This window comes from Phaseolus vulgaris, chromosome 10, assembly GCF_051622355.1.
Source record: "Phaseolus vulgaris cultivar YP4 chromosome 10, ASM5162235v1, whole genome shotgun sequence".
In the NCBI taxonomy this organism is placed as follows: domain Eukaryota; kingdom Viridiplantae; phylum Streptophyta; class Magnoliopsida; order Fabales; family Fabaceae; genus Phaseolus; species Phaseolus vulgaris.
Window position 1 is genome coordinate 9,100,994 of NC_143507.1, and position 23,645 is coordinate 9,124,638.

At 29.0% G+C, this 23,645-nt stretch overlaps 1 protein-coding gene across 2 annotated transcripts; it reads left to right on the forward strand.

The window, feature by feature from the left end:
* The first annotated feature begins 15,035 nt into the window (after positions 1 to 15,035).
* Positions 15,036 to 20,208, forward strand: LOC137818877 (uncharacterized). Of its 2 annotated transcripts, none has more exons than XM_068622514.2 (10): positions 15,036 to 15,311; positions 16,021 to 16,243; positions 16,535 to 16,683; positions 16,803 to 16,855; positions 16,995 to 17,112; positions 17,870 to 18,018; positions 18,345 to 18,452; positions 18,566 to 18,685; positions 19,692 to 19,865; positions 19,998 to 20,208. In XM_068622514.2, the coding sequence occupies exons 3-10, from the start codon at positions 16,566 to 16,568 to the stop codon at positions 20,097 to 20,099; spliced, it is 942 nt and encodes a 313-aa protein (XP_068478615.1). In that variant the 5' UTR covers positions 15,036 to 15,311; positions 16,021 to 16,243; positions 16,535 to 16,565; the 3' UTR covers positions 20,100 to 20,208. The 2 variants fall into 2 exon arrangements, with proteins under 2 accessions (XP_068478615.1, XP_068478616.1); XM_068622515.2 differs by having other exon boundaries at positions 15,074 to 15,311; positions 16,015 to 16,243.
* The last annotated feature ends 3,437 nt before the right edge of the window (positions 20,209 to 23,645 follow it).

A 23,645-nucleotide genomic window follows, 5' to 3' on the forward strand; every position in this document is an offset into this window, starting at 1 on the left:
TAATATTTTAGAGACTAATTTAGAATCTAAAATATTAGTAGTTAAAATCTTAATAGCAAATTTATATACAAATTTAAAAATTATTTTATAAATTTTTATTAATAATAGAAATCACTTTAAATACTAATAATTTTTTTAGTCTCTAAAATAATATGTAATTTAGTTAATGTAAAAAATAATTATGTCTCTAAATTTAGTTGTTATTTAATATTTTTTCTTTTAATGTCAACAAAATATAAAAAAAATAAAGAAATTTTTTCTTTCATCATTTAGTAAGAAATCGTAAAGCATAATAAAAGAAAAACAAAGGCGCAAACCAATCACATGCTTCACTAAGAAACCGTAAAGCATAATAATGAAAGAAAGAAAAAAAAAGCCGCAGACCCTTTCTCTCTCCCTCCTCCTTCTCTCTTCAATTTTTCTTTCATACCTCATCTATTCCAAAATCTGATCACATCATGGTGTAGCTGAGGAGTCAGAGTACATTTCTACCCGATCAGATTTTCAAACATAGTAAGTTCATTTTTACTCTAAAGATCCCTTATGTCTTTCTCCGTGATTTAGTCTTCAATCTTAGTGGGGTCAGTTGAGAAAAGTAACCCTCTCAACTTATTCTATTATATATTGAATTTATGTTTTGTTTGGATAACTTGCATTAGGCTCTTAAAGCTTATCCAGACTGAGAGATTAAAATTCTAGAGGTTGCTTGAAAAACAAGCAATTAAGGTAAGGAAAACTAACTTTAACTTTCAATAGTACCTTAAGGTAGAAGATATGAATATGGAGGAAAAGTGGTCCCAAGTTTCAATTTATCTTGTAGGGATGTTGTTTGTTTATATATTGTATTGTTTGTTTATATTTTATTTAAACTTGTAAAAATATTAGATTTTGATGGTTTAGTATTTAAGTGTTATTTTTTATGTTAAATAAGATTTTAAATATTGTGGATTGCGTTTTGAATGATATTGTATGATGAAAATTGTATGAAATTGAATTCATACATTTGGGATAATGTATGGACTGATGTTTGTGTATTAATTATTGATGCTTATGTGGTAACAAAGATCTCTGACCTTCACTGATGATCTAAGTCACACAGACTAAAATATCAGGTGGTGAGAAGTTGATGGGGGAGTCCGTGACATATGAGATGCATGACTTGAGTTGTATTGAACTTACCCTGATCCTTTCTGTTGGATTCGCGGGTAATCTTTGGATGATGTGTTAGTCTCCGGTAGGACTTAATACGGATCTTCCGGAAGGCATAAGTTGTTATTATGTTTGTTGAATATTCTGAATGTGTAAATCCATGTGATTTTTATGTTGGGATTTGGAAGAAGATTCAATAATTGAGAAATTGATTCATGTAATTTGGTTTTCTCTTTTGATTTAATAGTGTATATTATAATTTTTTTACTAGTTTACCCTTGTTTTTCTTGTTGTATTAACCGCGATAGCTGTATTATATACACGAGCAGATGATCATACAGGTAGAGCCTAAAAGATTTTAGAGTTTTATTTGAGCTATGAATTGTAAATATTTGTATTTCTATAAATACTAATCATACATTAGGAATGTTTTGAAAAACTTTAAACTTGTATAAAAATCTATTGAACTTGTATTATAATAGTTAGAGGTATTTTTCGAGGCGTGACAGTTTAAATGAATATGTCAAGTCTAGTATTTAATTATAATAATAAAAAGAAATAAATCATGTATCAAATTAAGATTAATCCAAAAATTTTAAAATTTAAAAACTAAAATTGTAAGAGAAAAAAAATTAAGTCTCACTTAGGTCTTTATTGTTTAACAAGTTTTATAATCAATCGTTATTCTTTAAAAACATTAATTAAAATACTTATGCACTATTTTTAATGGAAAAATATAAATGGACACTTAGTATAGTCTAACATTCCATACCTACATTTTAAGTGACTAAAAAAATATAAAAATAGGGCTTAATTATCTTTTTAGTTTCACTATTTATTTTTATTTTATATACTCATTATTAATAAATAAAAATCAATCAAGTTTTCTAACCTTTTATTTAATTAATGATAAAATAGTTTTAAAAAAATAATGTTAAAAATTTTAATGTACATAGAAAAATTTATAATTAATACATAATAATAAATTATAAAACTAATTAGTTAATTCCAACGTAACGAAAATGTCACATTATTGTATTTTTGAAAATAGAAGAAGATACAATGAACTTTGAAAAATCACATCGTGTTACTTTTATAATTAAGTAACTTGATTGAACATTGTTATTAACAGATGGAACAAATTTAATAAAATAAATAAATGATAATACAAAAAATTATTAAGCCAAAAAATAATAAACAAATGCACACATATGTGAGTGTTCTTGGGATTGTTGGGATTTTGATAAAAAAAAAAAAAAAGTGGTACCACTTGTTTTTAATCCTTCTAAATTCCGATAATAGAAATTAAAAATTATCCAACACCAAAAAAGATTAAAATGATATATATAGGGATAAAATTAGATTATTTTAAATATAAAGATAAAAGAAAAAAAAAAGTATACAATTATAATACTTTATCTGGAAGGAATGTATAATATGAATATCTTACTTGTATGATGTGATTCGCCAGTCTAAATATACCATTTTCTTTATATTAATCCGTGAAAATACAGGTGTGATAGTGTATCTATATTTTTTTAATCTAAATGAACTAAAGTTGAAAAACAAAAAATAATATGTAAAAAGAAAATTAATGAATTATTAATCAACCTCTTCTTTCTTCTTTTCTAGTTTGTGCTTCTTTTTTTCTTCTTTCTCTAGTGATTTTGGGATTACAGAGTATGATGAGGTTCAAGATAAAGTGGAGATTAACTTGATAGTAAATGAAAAAAAAAATAATAACTTTACCGATGAATGAAGTTGTTTGAAATAAAGTGGAATAGCAGATAGTAACCAAAAGTTGTCTTCTTCTTATCTTTCAAAAAAATCTATTTCATAAAGGTTGTGTCTTATGTCCTTAAAATAAAGAGTTTCGGGAAGAGTGAGAGAGATTACTTTGCAATAAAAATTACTCCTTAACATTAATTTAAAAAATTAAAAAATAATTATATTTTTAGTGATTAATTTGAAATGATGTAATGCACATTCTCATCATTTTAAAATTTAAAAGATGAAATAAAATATATTAATAAGGGTAAAATTGAAAAAAAAAATATGTACATTAAAATCGGTTATTGAAAAAAACATATAACTATAGATAATAATATTAATAAATAAAAATGTACTTTTCTTCCTCCTTTTGCTTAACGTCAATAAATACGGTGATGGGTATCATTATTCAAAATATTAATATTATTACAAGATAAAAAAAAAAGCTCTTTTATATGATTTTTAGAATAAATATAAAGATAAATGATAAGTTAAAAAAAAAGTAAAGGTGCTTTATGAAAGTTACAACTGTTAAGAGGATAAATGAGTAGAAAAAACATCACTCAAATTCAAGTTATAATTTTATATTTTCGGTTATGTAATTCACACGAGAATATTGTAATTAAAAAAATCCTTTTAGGAATAATTTTCATAATTTTGAAAATATTTTTTTAAATTTTAAATTAATTAAAATAAAGAATAACTAAAATAATGAAGTTATAATAGAGGTTGAAATAACTTTCTTTTTTATTTCCATAGGATTATAACTTCGACCCTAACGTGGAAATAAAACGTGTACAAATCAATGGAATAAGGAACTATATTTTTATAATTATGTTCTAAGTTAAAAAGAATATATATATATATATATATATATATATATCACTTTTATAAAATTATTAAATAAAAATTAATTTTAAATATAAAAATATTAATATTTAAATAATTTAAAATGATTTTTCAATAATAGAAACTAATTTACACATCAATATTTAATTAGTTTCTAAATTAATATTTAATTTATTTAATATAATAATTAATTATTTTATTTTAAAAATAGTGTTTATTTAATAATTTTTTGATAGTATTTTTATTTAAATAATAATTATTTAATCTTTAAAATAATATTTAATTTAGTTGATATAATAATTAATTTAAAAAAAATAATTTTTATTTAATAATTTTCTTTCCGTACGAGGTTAATTGATTTCTATACTAAAGATGTTTCAAATTAGGTTAACATTGGTATGGTATGTAGACGTTTTTTGAAAAGCAACTTGAGAAAAAGAAAAAGGAGTTTATAATAATTGAATTTATGACCATGGAATTAATTAGCCTTGATTACCGTTAATTATTCTATTCTTATTTAAATTCAAAAGAGAATTGCTATACGTTGAAAATGAGAAATAACTTATTTTATTGATATCTCACTTTAGTGTTAACTTTTTCGTTGGATACTATTATATCTTTATCTTTATTTAGTAATTACCATCATGTATCTACATTTTATTTTATATTTAGCTATCTTCTTATAATTAATTGTATACTTCATAGTAATTTCTCCTATTTTTTTTTATTCCATTTATAAAAAATATAGAGAAACACAAAAAGTGACACTCTTTTCCTTAGTAGGTTAAAGTTTTTCAAATGCACTTCCTTTTTCACTCTTAAATTTGTGATTTTGGAGAAGGAACTTGGTAGAGTATCTTTTAAAGGTGAGAGAAGAATATAATAATATCATAAGAGAATAGAGATTTGAAAATTGGTGGTTTGTCCCCATTGTTTACAACATGGATCCATCCTTTGGTCCCAAAGAAAGGAAGTTTGATACACCAAGGATCAAACATTTGACATTGACATCTTAAAAACCCTACTTTTTTCTAATCCAAAAAGAAAAAACACAATGTTTAATAGTTTTACACTTTTATTCGATGTGAGTGAATTTCATTCCAAAATAATACTCATTCCTTTCAAAATTATTTTATTACAATAAAATCATTAAATAAAAATTAATAGTAGATGTAACAACGTTTTTTAAAAGGCTACATAGCCCTTCTCGTGCCTTTTATTCTCTCTCTCCATATTCTCTTCTCTCCCTCTCTCTCCTAATTTTCTCTCCCAATCTTCATCTATTTTAGAATCTGATCGTACCACGTTGTAGCTGAGGTGAGGAGTTAAAAAACATTTCTACTCGATCAGAAAAATTTTCAAACAGAATAAATTCATTTTTACTCTAAATATGCTTTGTTCTCTGTTTTTTATTAGGATTTAGTCATCAATCTTGGTGGGGTCAGTTGAGAAGTTTAATCCTCTCAACTTATTCTATTATATATACTGAATTTTTGTTCTGTTTGGATAACTTGCATTAGGCCCGTAAATCTTGAAGCTTATAATAAAATTCTATAAGTTGATTGGAAAACAAGCAATTAAGGTAAGGGAAACTAAATTTAATTTTTAATAGAACCCTAGGCTAGAAGATCTGGATGTGGAATGAACGTGGTCCCAATATTCAATTTCTCGTGCAGGGATGTTGTGTTTATATATATATATATATATATATATATATATATATATATATATAAGGTTGTTTGTTTATATATTATTTAAATTTTTGGAAATATTAGATTTTGATGATTTAGTATTAAAGTGTTTTTTTTATGTCAAATAGACTTTTAAATATTGTTGATCACTTTTTGAATGATATTGTATGACGGAATGTTATGGAATTGAATTCATACATTTGGGATAATGTATGGACTGATGTTTGTTGTGTATTAAGTATTGATGCCTATGTGGTAATAGAGATCTCCGAGCTTCACTGATGATCTAAGTCACATAAACTAAGATATCAGATGGTGAGAAGCTGATGGGGGAGTTCATGCACACCGTGACATATGAGATGCACGACTTGGGTTGTATTGAACTTACCCTGATCCTTTTTGTTGGATTCGCTGGTAATCTTTGGATCAGGTGTTAGTCTCTGGTAGGACTTACTTAATACGAGTCTTCCGGAAGACGTTGTTTGTTGAATATTCTGGATGTGAGATCTATGTGATTGTTTTATTGTTGAGATTCGAAGAAAATTGAATAAATTGATCATGTAATTTGATTTTCTCTTTGGATTTAAGTGTGTATATTATAAAATTCTATTTTTACTAGTTTACCCTTGCTTTTCTTGTTGTGTTTTAATTGCGATGACTATGGACACGAGCAGATGACCATACAGGTGCAGGAGAGCCTTAGAGGTTTCAGAGTTTTATTTTGAGCTATGGATATGTAAATATTTGTATTTTTATAAATCCTAATCATGTATTAGGAATGTTTGGAAAAACTCCAAGTTTGTATAGAAACTGGTAGAACTTTTATTATAATAACTATATGTAAATTATGGGGTGTTCCGGTAGAGATCAAAATAAATATTTATTATATTGAGTAAATTAGAAACTATTATATAAATTAAAAAATTCATTTAAAGTAGTTTCTATTATTAATAAAAATTTATAAAACGGTTTCTAAATTTGTTACTTAATATATATCAATTTAGAAACGGTTTTATAAATTTTTATTAATAATAAAAATCACTTTAGATAATTTTGTGTTCTCTAAAATAATATATAATTTAGTTAATAAAGTAATTAATTATTTTCTTTATAGTGAATAAATAGATTACATTTATTGAAAAAACTTTATTCTGTTAACGAATATATTAATTTTTTCGGTAAATACATGCATTGATGATAATTTATTTGAGACAAATTAAAAATAAGACATTAACATCGTTAAAAATATGAAAGCATTGGTTAATTTATTTTCTAAAGTTAAAACTGCAACTATATTTTATGATATATAAAGTATAATAAAACACACACAAAGACAATTATTTATTGAATTCAACAATTTGTTTAACTCATTCAAAGCATAATTCTTGTGTTTTGTATTGTTGATAAAAAAAAATGGTTGAATCAAGTATCAATGTGGATAGAATGAGTAACGTTTTAGTAACTTTTACAATAATTATCCTAAAGATCATGCATGATTAAAAATTGTTGAATACTATGATCACATTTTATAATATTTTTTGCAAATATTTCATACAACTTTATAAAATTCACATGAAAATATAAAATAACTCATTTTTACTAAGTTTTATAAAAAAAATCATAAAATATGGAAAAATATAAAATTAATACCAACTAATATTCATGATTGAATAAAAATGTACAATTATTGTATACCTACAATTCAAAACTATTAAAATAAACTATTGCTATTGATGTATAGTTAAGGTAAAGTTGGTTTTCTTCATCAACAAAACCAAAATTTATTTGTGCCTTCAAAGAGGAGAAAATAAGAAAAGAGACTTAGCAACCCAACATGTTGGTCCAATAAATAAATAAAATTGAGTTTAAAGTGTGTTTGAGAAGAGAAAAGAAAAGAAAAACTATTTAGTGGTTTATTTAATTAATTTATTTATTAATATAAAAATATTATGTTATATTATTGTATGTTAGTTATTTGTTTGATTAGTAATTTTTATGTATTTTTTATTTATAAATTAATTTTGTTAAGCACTTCTAATCAGTCTATCAATTTAAAATGTATAAATTATTTGTTTAAATAATGAGTAATTTATTAACTATTCACTAGTTTTAAATTACTTTTGTAAAACACACCTTAATAAACACATGCAAAACCCTATTATAGAAGGTGTAATTATTTCTATTTGAATAAGTTGTTCTCATACAATTTTTTTAAGGTTGTAAGACATTTTTTTTTATCATTATTGGATTATTATTATTTTATCATTAGCCCGTTGATTTATTATTGGTTGGAACACATAATTAATACAAACTATACCAATTAATAATATGTTATTTTTAAGGATTAAAACATCTCTTAAATACGTCACAATAATTTATAAAAAAAAGTTATAAATACAAGATTTCTATAACCAAGCTGTTAATTTAGTTTGTCTTTTCTAATTATTAACTATTTATTTTTTTTATATGTTAGTCTTTATTTTGTTTTTTCTTATTCTATTATTTATTGATTTTTTATTTTACATTTAGTCTCTTAGATAGATGTAGAATGATACAAACTCTTTGTTTTGATTTATGTAAGAAAAATAAAATAGAAAAAATATTCAATCTCATATATTTTTTTTTCAACCTTTTTTCTCTTTTATTAGAATTATTATTATTATTATTATTATATATATATATATATATGTCAATAGTTTGATGTAATCACATAGATAGACGTAACATATGAAGTAGCAAATCATATGGAGCATATCTCTCTAATATGATTTACAAGAAAATTTGGAATTACATACTGATTATCATATACGGATATTTACATACGGATTATTAGAATCCGTATGTAAGATATTTAAAATTTAATTCAAAAAACAAAAATTATTACATACGAATTTTAGTTGTATCTAATTCTAGATTTTACGAATTTTAGTTGTATCTAATTTTAGATTTTCTTGTATTGATAAGGAAGTTGAATAAATATACATAAATATCTTTTCCATATCTTTTGTTTATCTTAATTTTTTTATAATAATTTATTTATTCTTTCCCTATTAAAAAAACATACAAAACATTGTGGTTATAGTAATGTGAAAGAAAGAAGCAATTATAAATGTGTAGTGTGGCATAGTATTGCTGAATTCCATGCAGCAATCATGGCTCCCCAATCAATTTCCATAGTCTTCCAAAATCTCATCATGGTGGAGTGAATAATCAGATATTTCATGGGTCCCCATGTTTCTAAAACCTCTTTTTTTATTTCAAAATAAAACAAAAACTATAATATTTCTTTGCACTTGTTTCACAACAATGGTGTTTCTTCAAAGCTTTTAATGGAATGTTCTTGTTGCAGGTGTAACTTAGCAATCTTCACCAAACCATTTTGAATAGTGTGTCTCTAGATGATGCAACATAGTTTTACTATATACATTTTTTTTGTCATAAACATGTTCACAATTTTCAGACCTGGATTTCATTTTCTTTAAAATTACAAACTAATTAAGTTTAATTTTTCTTTCAGAATATATAGAGTAAAAATATTAATTTTAAATTTAAAAAAAGATGTCCCAATTTTTAAGGAATTAAAATATATTTATGTCCTTTATTTAAAGAAAACAATTATTAATAATGAAAAATGTAAATAATCCATTCTATAATTTTTGGCGTTTCTGAAAAATAATCCAGTGCCATTTTCATTAGATAATTCATATCAATAATGTACATTTACCCAAGGACATAGAATTTTTATTTCTAAGTGCACCTACACCTACTTATTACCCCTTTCTAGATTTAAATATATATATATATATATATATATATATATATATTAGAGTTAAAAATAATTTGCGACTAGATGTTACTACAAAAATAAACTCTTTACATTGTGTAAATTATTTAAGCCCTAGCCATATGAAAGAGGTTATTTACATTTGAGATGTGATATTTGTGTAAAAATAATTCGTCTCTTTATATTTAATATTGAATTTTAAGTTAAAATTATATATATATATATATATTTATATTTATAACCATTTTATTCTTTATTTCTCTAAAAAAAATTCAAAATTCAAAATTCAAAATTCAAATTCAATTTTTTTATTTTTTTATCTTCTTTATAAGTTCTTTTTTACCACTTTTTTTTGTCTTTGAGTGTATATTAAACAAATATAATTTTGATTAGAGTAATTCTTTCTTTTGATTTTTTAATCTCTTTGTATGTGGTATAGAAGGAATCTATCACATGTATAATTAACTGGAAAAATATTAATATTTATTAGTAATTGTTTTATTGAGAATTGAACTTGTGACCTTAATTCTAGTAAGTTGTTAGATCATGTTTATCATTAGATTGAAAACTATAAAAGATAGTCAGAGTGTAATTTTTATACTTCAGATCGTAACACTTAAAAACACCATGATTTGATTGTAACTTGGTTCATCTAGGCTCCGTTATAGAACAAAACGCTTGATGTCACATGAAAAAAATAATGTTTGAAATAAAGAATTAAAATGTTGTTGGGTTGTTAAAGCTTAATTATGCAATGGATGGTTATAGAATAATGAATGTCACTACAAGAAAATCATTAAATAACAACTAATTTAGAAATAAAAAAATTAGTTATTATATTGACTAAGTTAGAGATTATTTTATAGACAAAAATATTATTGGTATTTAAAGTGGTTTCTATTATAATAAAAATTATTGATATATTACTAGACAACCCTTCTACAACTATTTGGAACAAAAATAGAGGTAATGGGTCCCTTTGTCGTAAACCTTTTGTAGGTTTAAATTATTATATTAGGATACCATTAACTAAAATTGATATTGTGGACGATTCTAGACACGCTTGCATCCATTTGATCTACTTACTACAAAACCCAAGCTTTTCATCATATAACACAAAATATCCCATCTAACTAGGTCATGGGCTTTCTCATAATCAGACATTAATGAGTAATCTCTTATTGTTTTTCCTTCATAACCTTTTACACTACTTTATTAGCCACCAAAATGCTATTTAAGAGTTCCCCACCCTTCAAGAAGGCTAGTTGCGAGTAGTCTATAATCTTAAGAAGTAACTTTTTAATCTATTAGACAATCCTTTGGATATAATCTTATATAAATTTGTTTCTTTTACTTTGGTTTGCCTCTTTAACTCCTTGTTTAAAAAGGAAGAAGTTGTGTGTTTTGCAGAATGGTCTTAAGCATCATTTGGAGTTTTTGTCTCGTATTTTAGGATTAAGAGACTCTAAGATGAAGTATTTGTGATGTGAAAATGATTACCTTTATTTTTGTTGAGGTAGTGGGTTACACTCCATTTGTGTTATTTGTAAAGAAGATTTTTATAAGTTCCTCTTTTTGTAGGAGATTTTTGCTTAGTGGTTTGTTTATGTTTTTTGTTTTTTTGGAATTTGTTGTGATGATATACTCTGGTTGTTTCCAAGGGTGGGTTCATGTGTAGGTGATATTCTTAGGATTTGGGTTAGTCGACAACTTTTATTGGGAGATTGGTTTAGGATGGGGTGTAAGGTCTTTTCTTATTTTTCTTTTTATTTTGTATAAGAGTTGGATCACCTCTGAAGTGATCCATATTTATTTATTATTTCTTGCTGATAAAAAAATATGCGCTTTCCTAGAGAAATTGGTTTATAATCATTTAAACCAATAAGGTTATTATTTTTAAGTACTAACATTATGAAAGACGCATTGCAACCCCTTGGTATGTTGCCTTATTTTGATGAATCGGATTCCCTTGTTGATGACTCGATTCCAAATATAGTCGACGAATTTGTTCCTACAATTGGAATGTGTTTTCACACTACAGATGGCGCCAAAAGTTTTTATCGAAAATATGACATTAAAATACGAAGTTCAAATAAAGGACCTGACAAGGAATTGAAGTATTTTATGTTGGTATGTGCAAGAGTAGGAAAATACGTGTCGGGGATTCCAGCCGAAATGAACACGCAACCAACTCAGACCGTTGAATGTCCAGCTCGTATAACTGTTGGCATAAAAGAAAGAAAGTGGTATATTATGTTCGTACATGAGGAACACTCACACGATATAAGCTCGACGAAGTCTAGATTGTTTCACAGTAATAGGAAAATAAGTTTACAAACAAAAAGAGTGCTTGATATAAATGACGATGTTGGGGTTCGTATAAACAAGACTTTTAGGTCTTTTGTATTTACTGCTGGTGGTTGTGACAATCTTGACTTTGTTGAATGAGATGTGCACAATTATGTCGCCAAAAGTAAGAGCATTGGGGAAGGAAGGTGATGGAAAAACTCTTTTAAGTCATTTTGTTGGATGGGGAATTGAATCCACAATTTTACTTCGCATAGATTTGGATGATGATAACCACATATGTCATGTATTTTGGGCTGATGCAAGAAGTATGGCAACATGGGATAGTTTTGCAGACATTTTATGTTTCGATTCCACATACTTAACAAATAAGTATGATATGTCATTTGCACCTTTTGTTTGTGTAAATCATCACGATCAATAAATATTGTTGGGATGTGGACTGATATCTTCTGAGGACAATGATGTGTTTGTATGACTTTTTCAAAGTTGGTTGCGTTGCATGTCATACAGGCTCCCGTAGACATTGTGACCGATCAATGCAGGGCAATGAAAAATGCAATTCAAGTTGTTTTCCCAAATGCACGATACAGGTGGTGTCTTTGGCACATCATGAAAAAATACCAAAAAAACTTCAAGGATATATTCAATACAAGGAAATCAAACGTGCAATAAAGACAGTATATGAGTCGACAAATGTTGATGATTTCTTGTCTTCCTGTCAAATTTTAGAAATACGTTTGAGTTAAGTAACAACAATTGGTTAAGTACATTATTTGAAGAATGACATCATTGAGTCCCTTGTTATCAGAAAGCATTTTTTTGGGTTGGAATATCGACAACGCAGAGGAGTGAAAGCATGAACGCATTTTTTTACGGGTACATTAATTGCACCATAAGTCTCCAACAATTTGTGCAGCAATATGATAACGCTCTGCAACATAAGGTCGAGCTAAAGGTCTAAATTAATGAAAGTAATTATTACTGTGGTGTAATCAGGAAAGTTGTTTTCATCCAATTTGTGTGAACCATCCCACAACTTCATAAATTTCACAACTAAAACGCCACAATCAAAGCTGCATACAACAAATAAATTATTAAATAAACAACAATTAAAATTCATATAAAATCAAAATAAATAATACTATCATTTTGGATACTAACCCATTTGGTTGTAGGGGAACCTTTTCTTTTATCAATGTAATTTGATGGCCACTCTTTCCAAAGAAGTTGTCAAGAATTTCATGAACGCTTGAGTCGATCAATCTACAACCTACAACATGCAATATAACAAGAATCATAAAGAAATTCAAACCAAATGAATTCATTCACTATTCAAGAACATGGAACTATTTACCATTGCTTTATCAATTTTGTGTCAACCTTAAATTGTATGACCAATCGAGTCCAGCACATGCAATTGCCTCATACCACAATTCAATGCGTACACCCACCAGTGGTCATTGAACACTGTTGGCACAAACACCTACAAAGTGCAAAATTTTAAATTCACAGTGAACATCAACATTTTAAACAACACTAACATTTATTTACACTAAACATCACTAATATAGACTTACAAAATCACAATAGGATATTCCTTTATATGAGAATAAACCTTTTCCATAAAAGGATGTGTAATCAGAACTGGTCCAAGATCTTTATCCCCCTTTCACATTCATTTTTTCAATTACACGGGTCTGCAAGAACAAACTCTATTATTACTATTACCAAAAACTTCAAACAAATAACAACAATTTTAAATCCACACTAACCGCAAAAAAGGGATTGAATGAAAACCGCTTCACCACTCCAAATCGTGGAAAACCAATACAATCAGCACGGTCCCCAACACAAACATGTTGAATCGCCCATACCTATTTCCAAATAAATAATAGACAACTAATTAACATTTAAAAGAATCACCAATTCATTACAAACTTACTTGTCACAATTTTCACTTACCAGACTAAAAAAATAAACCACACTTACCTTCTCGTTGCTCCTAGTACTCTGGCCACCGCTACTTTGCACTTCAACCGCAACCTCTTCGCACTCCACCCCCACTCATCGCCATTCGCAATGTTCATCGCCCCAACTATTACAAAGTGGACTTTAAGCATAACTCAACCCCCATAAAACCGGCTCATAGGGTTGAGGTTTGCACCCACTTATATACAATGAAATGTCTTAATCTCTAGTCGATGTGGAATCTCCAACACCAACCTCTTTGCAATGTTCTCCTTCCGTTTGCAGCACCCACATTCCACTCTTTCCCGCTACCCACCAGCAATCCAATCCAACCACGTAAGGAAGTTGTATTCTGGCGCAAATGACCGAGAGTTGTCTAAAAATCATTTTCGTATGCAGTTCACTTAATCACCTAAATACCCTTTTATTCCATACCTTTAGGTTATGTTCCACTCTTCTCAATTTGTGTCTTTGGTGTACCATACCATACTCATTCACAATTTAACTATTCCATACCCTTTTTCACCAATTCATTAAATATATATTAATGTGTTGCCATGCATCTAATGTCCTAAAAGGTATTGGGCTCTAATAGGTAACTTTTTCTCATTTCTTTTAATAATATATATATATATATAAATATTTAATAATGTTTTGTTTGTTCTTCAAAATATATTTCAAATTGCTCTTGTACTTTTACTTCACGTAAAAAATTACTCTGACAATTTTTGGTCTAAATTGAAAATTTTAAACTCAATTTATATTATCATTTTTTGAAATGAAAAAAAAGTTACACTCAACTTGTAAGCAGAACTTTTAGTATAAGTTAAATCACAGGTACTACAATACGACTTTAACAAAAAGTAAAAAAAAAATGTTTAGAAGGAAGATTTCTGTTTTAGTGTTTATATATTTAAAAATATATATACATTTTTAATGCCATAATTTTATATAATATTCCATATTTATACAATAATTTGAATAGACATTACAAAAAGAAGAATATTATTAATTTATGACGAAATAGGCCGGGATGAATATTTGGAAACTGACATAATTCACTAAACATAATTTTTCTGATTCAATTCTCTTTTATGCTAGCAGAAATAGAATGAGATGAAGAACTTTCAATGTACCAACACTTACATATAACATTCCAAGGACTTTCATAAATATTTTAAACATTAAAATTTAAAATAATTTTTTTTTGTCTGAATTTTATATTTTGAATTTTAAAATTCAATAAAACATAATTTTATATTATAAATTTTAAAGTTTAAAAGATATTTCCTGAATATAAAAATATATTATGAATTTTAGAGTTTAAAAGATATTTTCAAAATCAGAAAATACATTCTGAAACTCTGAAATTTAGAATATAAAATTGTATTTTATATTTTAGAATTTAGAATGTATTTCAAAAATAAAAAAGAAAGAGGAGTGACAAAAAAAGTTAGAAACATGGCAAAATTATCATTTCACTTGTTATATATGAAGGTGCATGAAGAAAGCATGGAGGTATATGAAGAAATTGCCACTTTCAGTGTGTTTTGTGTCTACGTGGGCTTGGTGCGTGGGCTTGGCCCACGGTGTGTCCCTGGTTTTCATTTTCGTTCTAACCTCGATTTCTTCCTTCCCCATATGTTCTTGCACTAATTTATTCACTGTTGTGGTGAGTGAGCTACTGAGCTTACGTAATCGGTTTCGATCTTCGAAATCGGAAAGAGGAGGTTGAATCTTGGTATTGCTTCGGTGCTTTTGCAGTTTAGCCTCTAATTTTGATTTTAAAGGTTAGTTGATTCATGGTTGCAATGAGTTCATAGTTGGTTCAACGTTAGGTTTTTAATATTAGATTGGGTATTTAATTTTTGTGATTTTCTCTGTTTGCTCATACATGTTAAAGACTGTTATTGTGTGCAGATTATTTAAGGAGAAACTTTTTGGCTAGTTTTGGGAGATAAAATAAAAGTTCCTCTGTTGTAGTTATATAGGTTTCTGGATTTTTTTTTTATCTCATTTTCTGTATTTAGAAGTTCGTTAAGTTGCTGATAAAGAACTTGAATTAAATTGGATGAAAAAACTTAAAGGGCAAAATTTCCCATGACTGTATTTTTAATTCAAATTCAAAAAATGAACTAAACACCTCAACAGCATGTGGGAACTAAATAAATTGCTGACTTAGATTAGTGATTATGTTGGTTATTTGAATAGTTGAATAACTGGAATAGTGATTATGTTGGTTTCTTTTATTTGGTGTTTTATTTGTAAATAGGGTTTAGAATACGTATTTATTTGTAGTTTCAGTGAGATAAGTTATTGTTTTGAAAATCTATTGATCTGAACAAGTTTGGCTGGTTTTATACCATACTTTTTTATGTATGTTAAAATTGCAATGAACTTTGAAAAGTATGTATGTATGTATATATATGTTTGATGATTGAACAGAAGTTGGCTTCACAAAATCAAAATCATAAGTCATCCTCTTTTATGGAGGTGCAGGAAGAAACAGCCTTTGTCCATTTTTAACCTAAGTCCAGAAAGGCCCATTAGGCACAGCACCCTTTGTAAACTGAAACGAGCTCGGGAGCATCTTCCATGGAGGCAAAGATGGAGACGTAATCATGAACCGGAGAAAGTACAGATTTTTATTCTGAGCGAAATTTGGGGCAGCAACGAACTAAATCCTCTATCAGCTTTACCTTACCTCATTGTTCTATATCTGGTAACTCTTTTTTTTCCTCACATCTCTATTTGCTCTATGTTTGTAGTGTAGCATCAGATTGTGTTCGATTCTTGTTTTATTTTCATACCGTTTTGTAAATTGATGAGGGACCCTTCTCAAGTGAAAATACTGTGAGATTACTGAGATATAAAATGGTGTAGTGGTTGATTTCGCGAATTTATGTTGCGTGCAATGCATTTGATGAAATGTCTCGCTTCCTTCTCTGCTTTAGTTTGAGCACTTTTAGTTGCAATCTTACCGTTGCTTCTGCTCTGAATTTCAAATGGGAAGGTGCAATCTAGTGTAGATTGTTTGGTCAGTTATGGCAGCGCTGATTTCCAAAAGGCTACTACGTTGTTCTTCTGGGTCCTTGCCTTCACTAGGACGAAGCTACTTTAATTTACCAAATGCTGGGTCTGCCTCTCTTTATAACTCACGTGGTAAGACCTTTTCTGCAGTTCCTTAACCGTGGACAATTACCATTTGCCGTGAATTTGATTTTTGTTCTATTTTTCAGCTTTTGTAGATCTTTATATATATGATTATTTTTTGTGCACAGATGTACACAGCAGAGTATCTGGGGAAAGACTTCTTTCTGCAAATTGTTCTTTGGTACATTGCCATAGCATTTGAATATACTTCTATATTATTCACTACTTTCAGGATGAAAGCTTAATCAATGCGGTTCTCTCATATACTGTTTTTCTGATTCTTCTTCTTTAATAATGTGGTATAGTGTGCTTAAATGTAGGTCAGGTCAATGATCCGACAGTTTTCTACTTCTATTTTAACTCCTGGATCTGATGAGGGTGCATTTCCGTCTGATTTATTGTCCAAGAATACTCTAGCAACATCTGAGCGTACTATAGGTATGAGGAATAAGTTCAAGCATCTTGTACAAGAATATAACAGTGCTTCTGTTTTGCTGACTTGGATTTTATTTCTGAAAGGAGAGAGTCAATCGACTGCAAGGCATGAATTCCAGTTTGGTTTAGATTATGAGATAATTTTTGTTGTCCATTTTGTACTAGACTAATATCTTCCGTGTCAATGTTTCTTCTTTTTTTGTACTTCTGAAGATACAAAATTTACACCAAATATCATTTGTAATTGACTGAATACATTTCTACATATTTACATGTCAGAACTTGCATATAGTTTGTTCTGAAATTGATCCTGTTAGTGAGAACTTAATATTTTATTCATGCTTAATGATCTTATTTTGCTCTGAAATTAAAGGAACTTGGTCCCAGTGTTTAACTTTTGTGTCCTCCACTATTTAATATCCTAAGTTACCAATAGCTTTCCCTAGTTTTTAACTGCATGTAGGGCCACAACCTTGTTATTATTGGAAAATCACAGTGGGCTTGCATTGGAATCATCAGAGTGGCACAACCTTGATAATGATCTTTTGTAACACTCTTCCATAAAGCCTTTACCTAGCGGCACTGGTTAGGATTCTCCTTATTATAAATCAAAATTTTGAGTGCATCTGTTGGTTGTTTCACTGTTTCCTTCACTACCTACCATCTTTCGTGACAAACTATCTAGTTATGTTCATGGCATGTGCTGATTGCTATCTCAATAAGATTCTAGAGTATCTTAATCAAGTTCAATATATTGTAGGGCTTTGCCAGGATCTTTTAATTCCAGTTACCAACTTTCATAATGAAAACAAGGGCTTTATGGTTTTACCTGGAGATGTTTTTGATTTGCCTATTCGGAAGGACATTATTCATCGTGTCGTTAGGTGGCAGCTTGCAAAACGACAACAGGTAGTGACTGCTTAATGTTTTGGAATCTAAAGGTTGTTTCTTATTGTCATTGCATATCTGCAATCCAGAGGAAATGCTATATTTATTTCTTTGGCAAGATGGTGATATGTTTTCTATATTGGCTTTTAGCAATTTTGGGATATAATTTAGCATATCTATACAAATGTTTTAAGGATAAAAGGTTTTCACTATTGTCGTATGCTTAATAGTTGAATATATATATATATATATATATATATATATTATCTAGTAGCATGGATCTAAATTTAGCTATGGAGACTCTCCGTGAGAATGTTATGTATTTTGCTAATTGATTTGGTCAACAGGGGACTCATTCAACAAAAACTATCAGTGAGGTCAGTGGGACTGGGAGAAAGCCTTGGAATCAAAAGGGAACTGGTAAAGCAAGGCATGGTACATTGCGTGGGCCTCAGGTAGTGGAGCATTCTGCTCATTACTTGCTAGTCCATCTTTATTTCTTCACGTTTCTTCTTTTCTTTCTGTTTTTTCAGCAGTTGGAAATAATAAATTTTATGAATGGTAACAGTTTAGGGGTGGTGCCACCATGCATGGCCCTAAGCCTCGAAGCCATGCTTTCAAAGTCAATAAGAAGGTTCGGCGTCTGGGGCTAAAGATTGCCTTGTCAGCTCGTGCAGCAGAAGGAAAGGCAAGTTTCTTCCCCACCCTTGACCTATTCACCATCAAAAACTAAAATGTGGCATCTCTACATTATTCTATCTCCTACATGAGTGTACATTCTTGCTTATACTAAACATAGTGTGATTTTTCAGTTTTCACTTCTAGAAGATTTGTTAGAAAAATTTATAAGTAAATTGTTTGATGGTTCAGTAACCTACCTACCTGAAAGATATAAGATTTTCTTATTTCTTTCAAGGGTTTCTTTTGCTGTTGATATCAAAATCAAAGGTATAACATATGATATATAAGATATTCTTAGTTCAGTGAAGTGGATTGTGTTGTCAGCCTCAGCCTACCTGGAATCATAATGTTTTTATTCTCTTTGACTTTTTAATTATATCATTTAATGTAAATATATTTGACTATTTAATATATTTATGGAGGTAACCAATGTGGGATCTTCTTTTAAATGAACACCCTCATGTGTAGAGGAAAAAAATAGAGTGCTATATCTTCACAAAATTGTGGTTGGGGTGTAGGGAGAATCGAAATAGGAACAAAGGAATCATGCATCTACAGTTATAACGTGGCATCTGAGTGCAAAGTCCTTAAACTGTACTTTACTAAGCCCTGCTCAAAATGCACGCCACCGTCTAAACTTGAAACTCTAGAGTTTGGTTATCAGCTAGAAATGTGACTACATAAATACAATAAAGCCTCATAAACAAGAAACTAGAAAAAAGAAAACTCAAATAAAAAAAAGACAGTGCTCGCTCGTACGATAGTTGTTTTGTCATATATTGCTTTCTTCAAGTTAAATAGTTATTTTTGGCATGTATCCCTATCCTGAATCCTTATAGTCGTATCCTCTGATATGTTAGACTGTGTTTCTTTTAGCTGTTTAGTATATAGCGTCTTTCCTTTCATCCAATAATTATCTTGTTTGTCCTTATTTTTGTTTTTTTTTTATCACTGCACTATATGCACATAAGAATTTCTTATTGCTAATGTTCTGGGGAACTGTGTTTATACAGCTTCTTGTCTTTGAGGATCTGGAGGTTCCCACACATAAAACTAAGAACATGGTGAATTATTACAATCAAATGGAGAAAACCAAGAAACTTCTGCTTGTAGATGGTGGGCCTATAGACGAAAAGTTAAAATTATCTACACAAAATCTACACTATGTTAACATACTTCCCTCCATTGTAAGTTTCAGTTTTATCTATTTGAAATTTATAACATGTTTCTTATTATAGTCAAAGCATTTTCAACAGTGACGACAGGTACATAGATTTTGTCAACATATTATTTAGTTATGTTTAACATGTTTTTTGTAGGGTTTGAATGTCTACAGCATTTTGCTGCATGACACGTTGGTGATGTCCCGATCTGCGGTGACCAGAATTGTTGAGCGAATGCGCACTCCAATAAATCGTTGAGGCTATAACTATTTTTTGTTCTTTGCTTCATTTACTCCAAATAGGAATGGTATACAATGAGAATATATTTGGTATGAGATTTCTGTTAAAAATTACACAAGTTATGCCATTTTGCTCATGTTGAAGGTTTAGAACTTAGGAAATTGTTGGTCGAATTTGGATGTTCAACAGGTTTATCATGTTTTCTGATGGCTAAATCTCATTTATTTCAATCTTTTCACATGCAAAGGATCTGATAAATATAATGTATTTTGCTTTAAGTAGTTGATGTGGGTTTGGTCCCTTAAAAAATTTTAGTGCCTTTCACTGTGGTCTGTTTCCTCAATTAACAGTATGATAAAAGAACAGAAACTTCAAAAATTAGATGAAGTACAGATATTTAATTTAGGATAACAAATATTTCATTCAAAATTAATTTAATTTAATATATTTATAAACTTATCATTTTGTAAAATAGAAATGGCCTCAAATTGTATTGCATTTAAAGAAAGTAATACATTCTCATAACGGTAACGTTTCTATCTCTTTCTGTTTTCGTTAGAGTAAAACGTAAAACTAGTTTACAACATAATTTATTGCACATCAAGCCTTTGCTTATATGAGGTTATAAAATGCATTATTGTGTACTTGTATAAAATTGATTTTCAAAATTTTCTGCATAAAAAATTAGGGAGAAATTACGACAGCAGAAATCATTAAATTGAGTGGGTATTTATGAAATACCAAGATGGACCAAGAACAAAATAAATAAGGTAATATTATCCATCCCATTGAAAACCAGAATATGGCATGTTCAACATAAAAGGAAACTACAATTTCCTTAACAGATATTATAGTACTTGCATTGTTCATTATAGATAATATAATTCATTCAAATTAGAGTTAACTTTATTGTTGAATGGTGAGGGAATATTATGCATCAAATAGTTCAAAATGGACTTGCGAGAGCCAATATCTCCAGTCATATATCAATTTGAGTACCTCATTCAAGTATGTTTATCACTACCAAAACAATGTGTTATATTTGGTCTTGTGCATATCAATACATACATCAAACTGACTAAAATGAGAAATACTGAAAGTATTCACCACCTTGACTTTTTTCATCTAAAATTTGTAAACTCTTTTAATATAATCTTATTGTGATATTCAAGGCATATTTTTCTTTTTGTCACCAAGCAACTATTTAGCACCTGTCATGTCTTTCATGAAAAATTACCCACTCAATTACTTTTTTAACATGTCAATCTTGAAAATATCTTTCTCAACAATAACAATGTGAGCAACATATAATAACATGACAATGAAATCATCTTCAGAAAACTTTCTGACAAAGACACAATGGTGAGAAGTAGTATTTTTGTAGCATGGTCATACATAACAAACTCAACCTTATTGTATCATTGTTTTGAAGTCTACTTCAAATCATATAAGCTCGTTCATAGCCTACAAACTTTGTCTTTATTTCCAATCACCAAGTTAGTTCATGTGGATCCTTTTCCCATTACATGAAGGAAAACTTTTTTCACACATTTTCTACTACCTCTAAATCAAGATTAACAACTAAACTTAACACAATTGTTATGGATGACATTTGCACAATAGATGAAAAAATCTCATTGAAATCAACACCCTCTCTTTTACTTTAACCTTCACTACTAATCTAACTTTGTACCAAGGAGACATGGATTTATTCTCTTGTACACCCTATAGATCCAAAATATTGTGTGCGTTTTCGGGATCCCACATGTGATCATTACGGACAATGGTTGACAATTCATCGTTCGAGTACTGGCTGAATTTAATAAAAAACTTGATGTTAAGTGTACCAGTATAGGCAAAGAGGGTCTAGATAGTACCTGAGACTAATTGTACAATTGTTGACGTGTCAGTGATCCTCTGGTTTCTTCCTTTGAGTCTCCTTCCATAAATGCTGATGCTCGGTCGGGGTTGACCTGAAAAAGGTACACTAACGATCAAGTAAATACTTTGTGTAAAGAGTGTATATTGGTAATTGATAAAAATGTGCGTGCACCTCACAGAGGATTTATTTATGGTGTTGGTTATGGACAATTATTGTGATGGGTCAAATATGAGTTATTCACTGATGTGCATCATGATCCATAATTAATAGAGACGCATATTGGTATATAGGTATGATAGAATATTTGTATTATCTTTCAGTTAATTAGTATTTAGCTGAATTGTCGAAGATATTTCCCATATATTTCGAGATAAGAATGTGACTCATTAAGTGCTATTGTAATTGTCATTACTATCATTTATTACGTGTCTTGAGGTATTCTTTGACTCGGTCGGTTGGTCACCCGGCTCGAGACCGGTACCGACCGGTACAACTTCAATTAAGAACATTTTAACAAATTAATATTTCAATCAACTAATCAAAATTCTATTAAAAATTTCAACAACTTCCCAAACAATTTCAAAAAATTTATTAGATTTTTTCTTGGATAAAAAAGTTTTGGAAAAGGAATAATAAACAAAATGAACTTAATACACAATCTAACACAACTATAATCTTTATCTCCATGAAATGATCAACTTTTAATCTTCATGAGGGTTTGGATGCACCAAATATGACTTCATGCAATCTATTAAAGTTACAATTTAAAATATCAATACCGAGATATTAGATAGGTTGTTCAATTGGTTCAACATCAATCACACAACTGACTTGCTTAGGTCTAAACTTTTCCACTTTATCAATTGTTATGGATTTCTAGTTTCAATTGCATGTGCATAGTAGCTTCTTCAAGATGTTTTTTATTTTCTTGAATGATGAAGGAGAACGGAATGCATAAAGAAGAAGGTGAAGAGACGTGCATGAGAGATGGAGTTTGGTGTTTGAAATTCCTAGTGAGGTTAGGCTAACACTCAAGAGAAAGTCTAGAAGAGTTTGGTAAGAAGACTACTTTAGAGAGAGTTCAATGATTTTGGCAGCATAAATTTTCTTTTTCCAAGATGAAAATTGTATAGCCAAGCACTCTTATTTATAATGCTTTAGACACTTAAACTTGTGCCACAAGCTTATAAAACCAAGGTCTTTTATCATCACATGTAGTCCGAGAATCCACTTTCAATACATTTACATTCGTGGTCATAGATATAGCATAAGCACTTCAACGAGTTCAAAGATTGTGCTCGTAACACTTCCAAATTTTTTTCTAATCAACCTTCATGGTCACTATCTTTCCTTCAAGAGTAGGGAACCTCACATAAGGTGAACAATGGATAGTTTAACTTGTTTAAGGAGGGGTCCGAGGAGTAGATAATACGACGAAGGATCATTAACCACAATGTACTTGACAACTATGGTATTTGCCCCTTGTCCACTAGTGAAAGTGGTCTTGAGGTCAACGTACCCTCGTATTTCGACTTGTTCTCCCGAGAAACTGATTAGGACTCCATCAAAAGGCTTGAGTTGGTCTTTTGATACTTCAAGACCTACAAAGGTATCCCAAAATATGACATCAGTTGAACTTCCTTGATCTATCAAGACTAAGTGAATGTTCTTTCCTATCATGA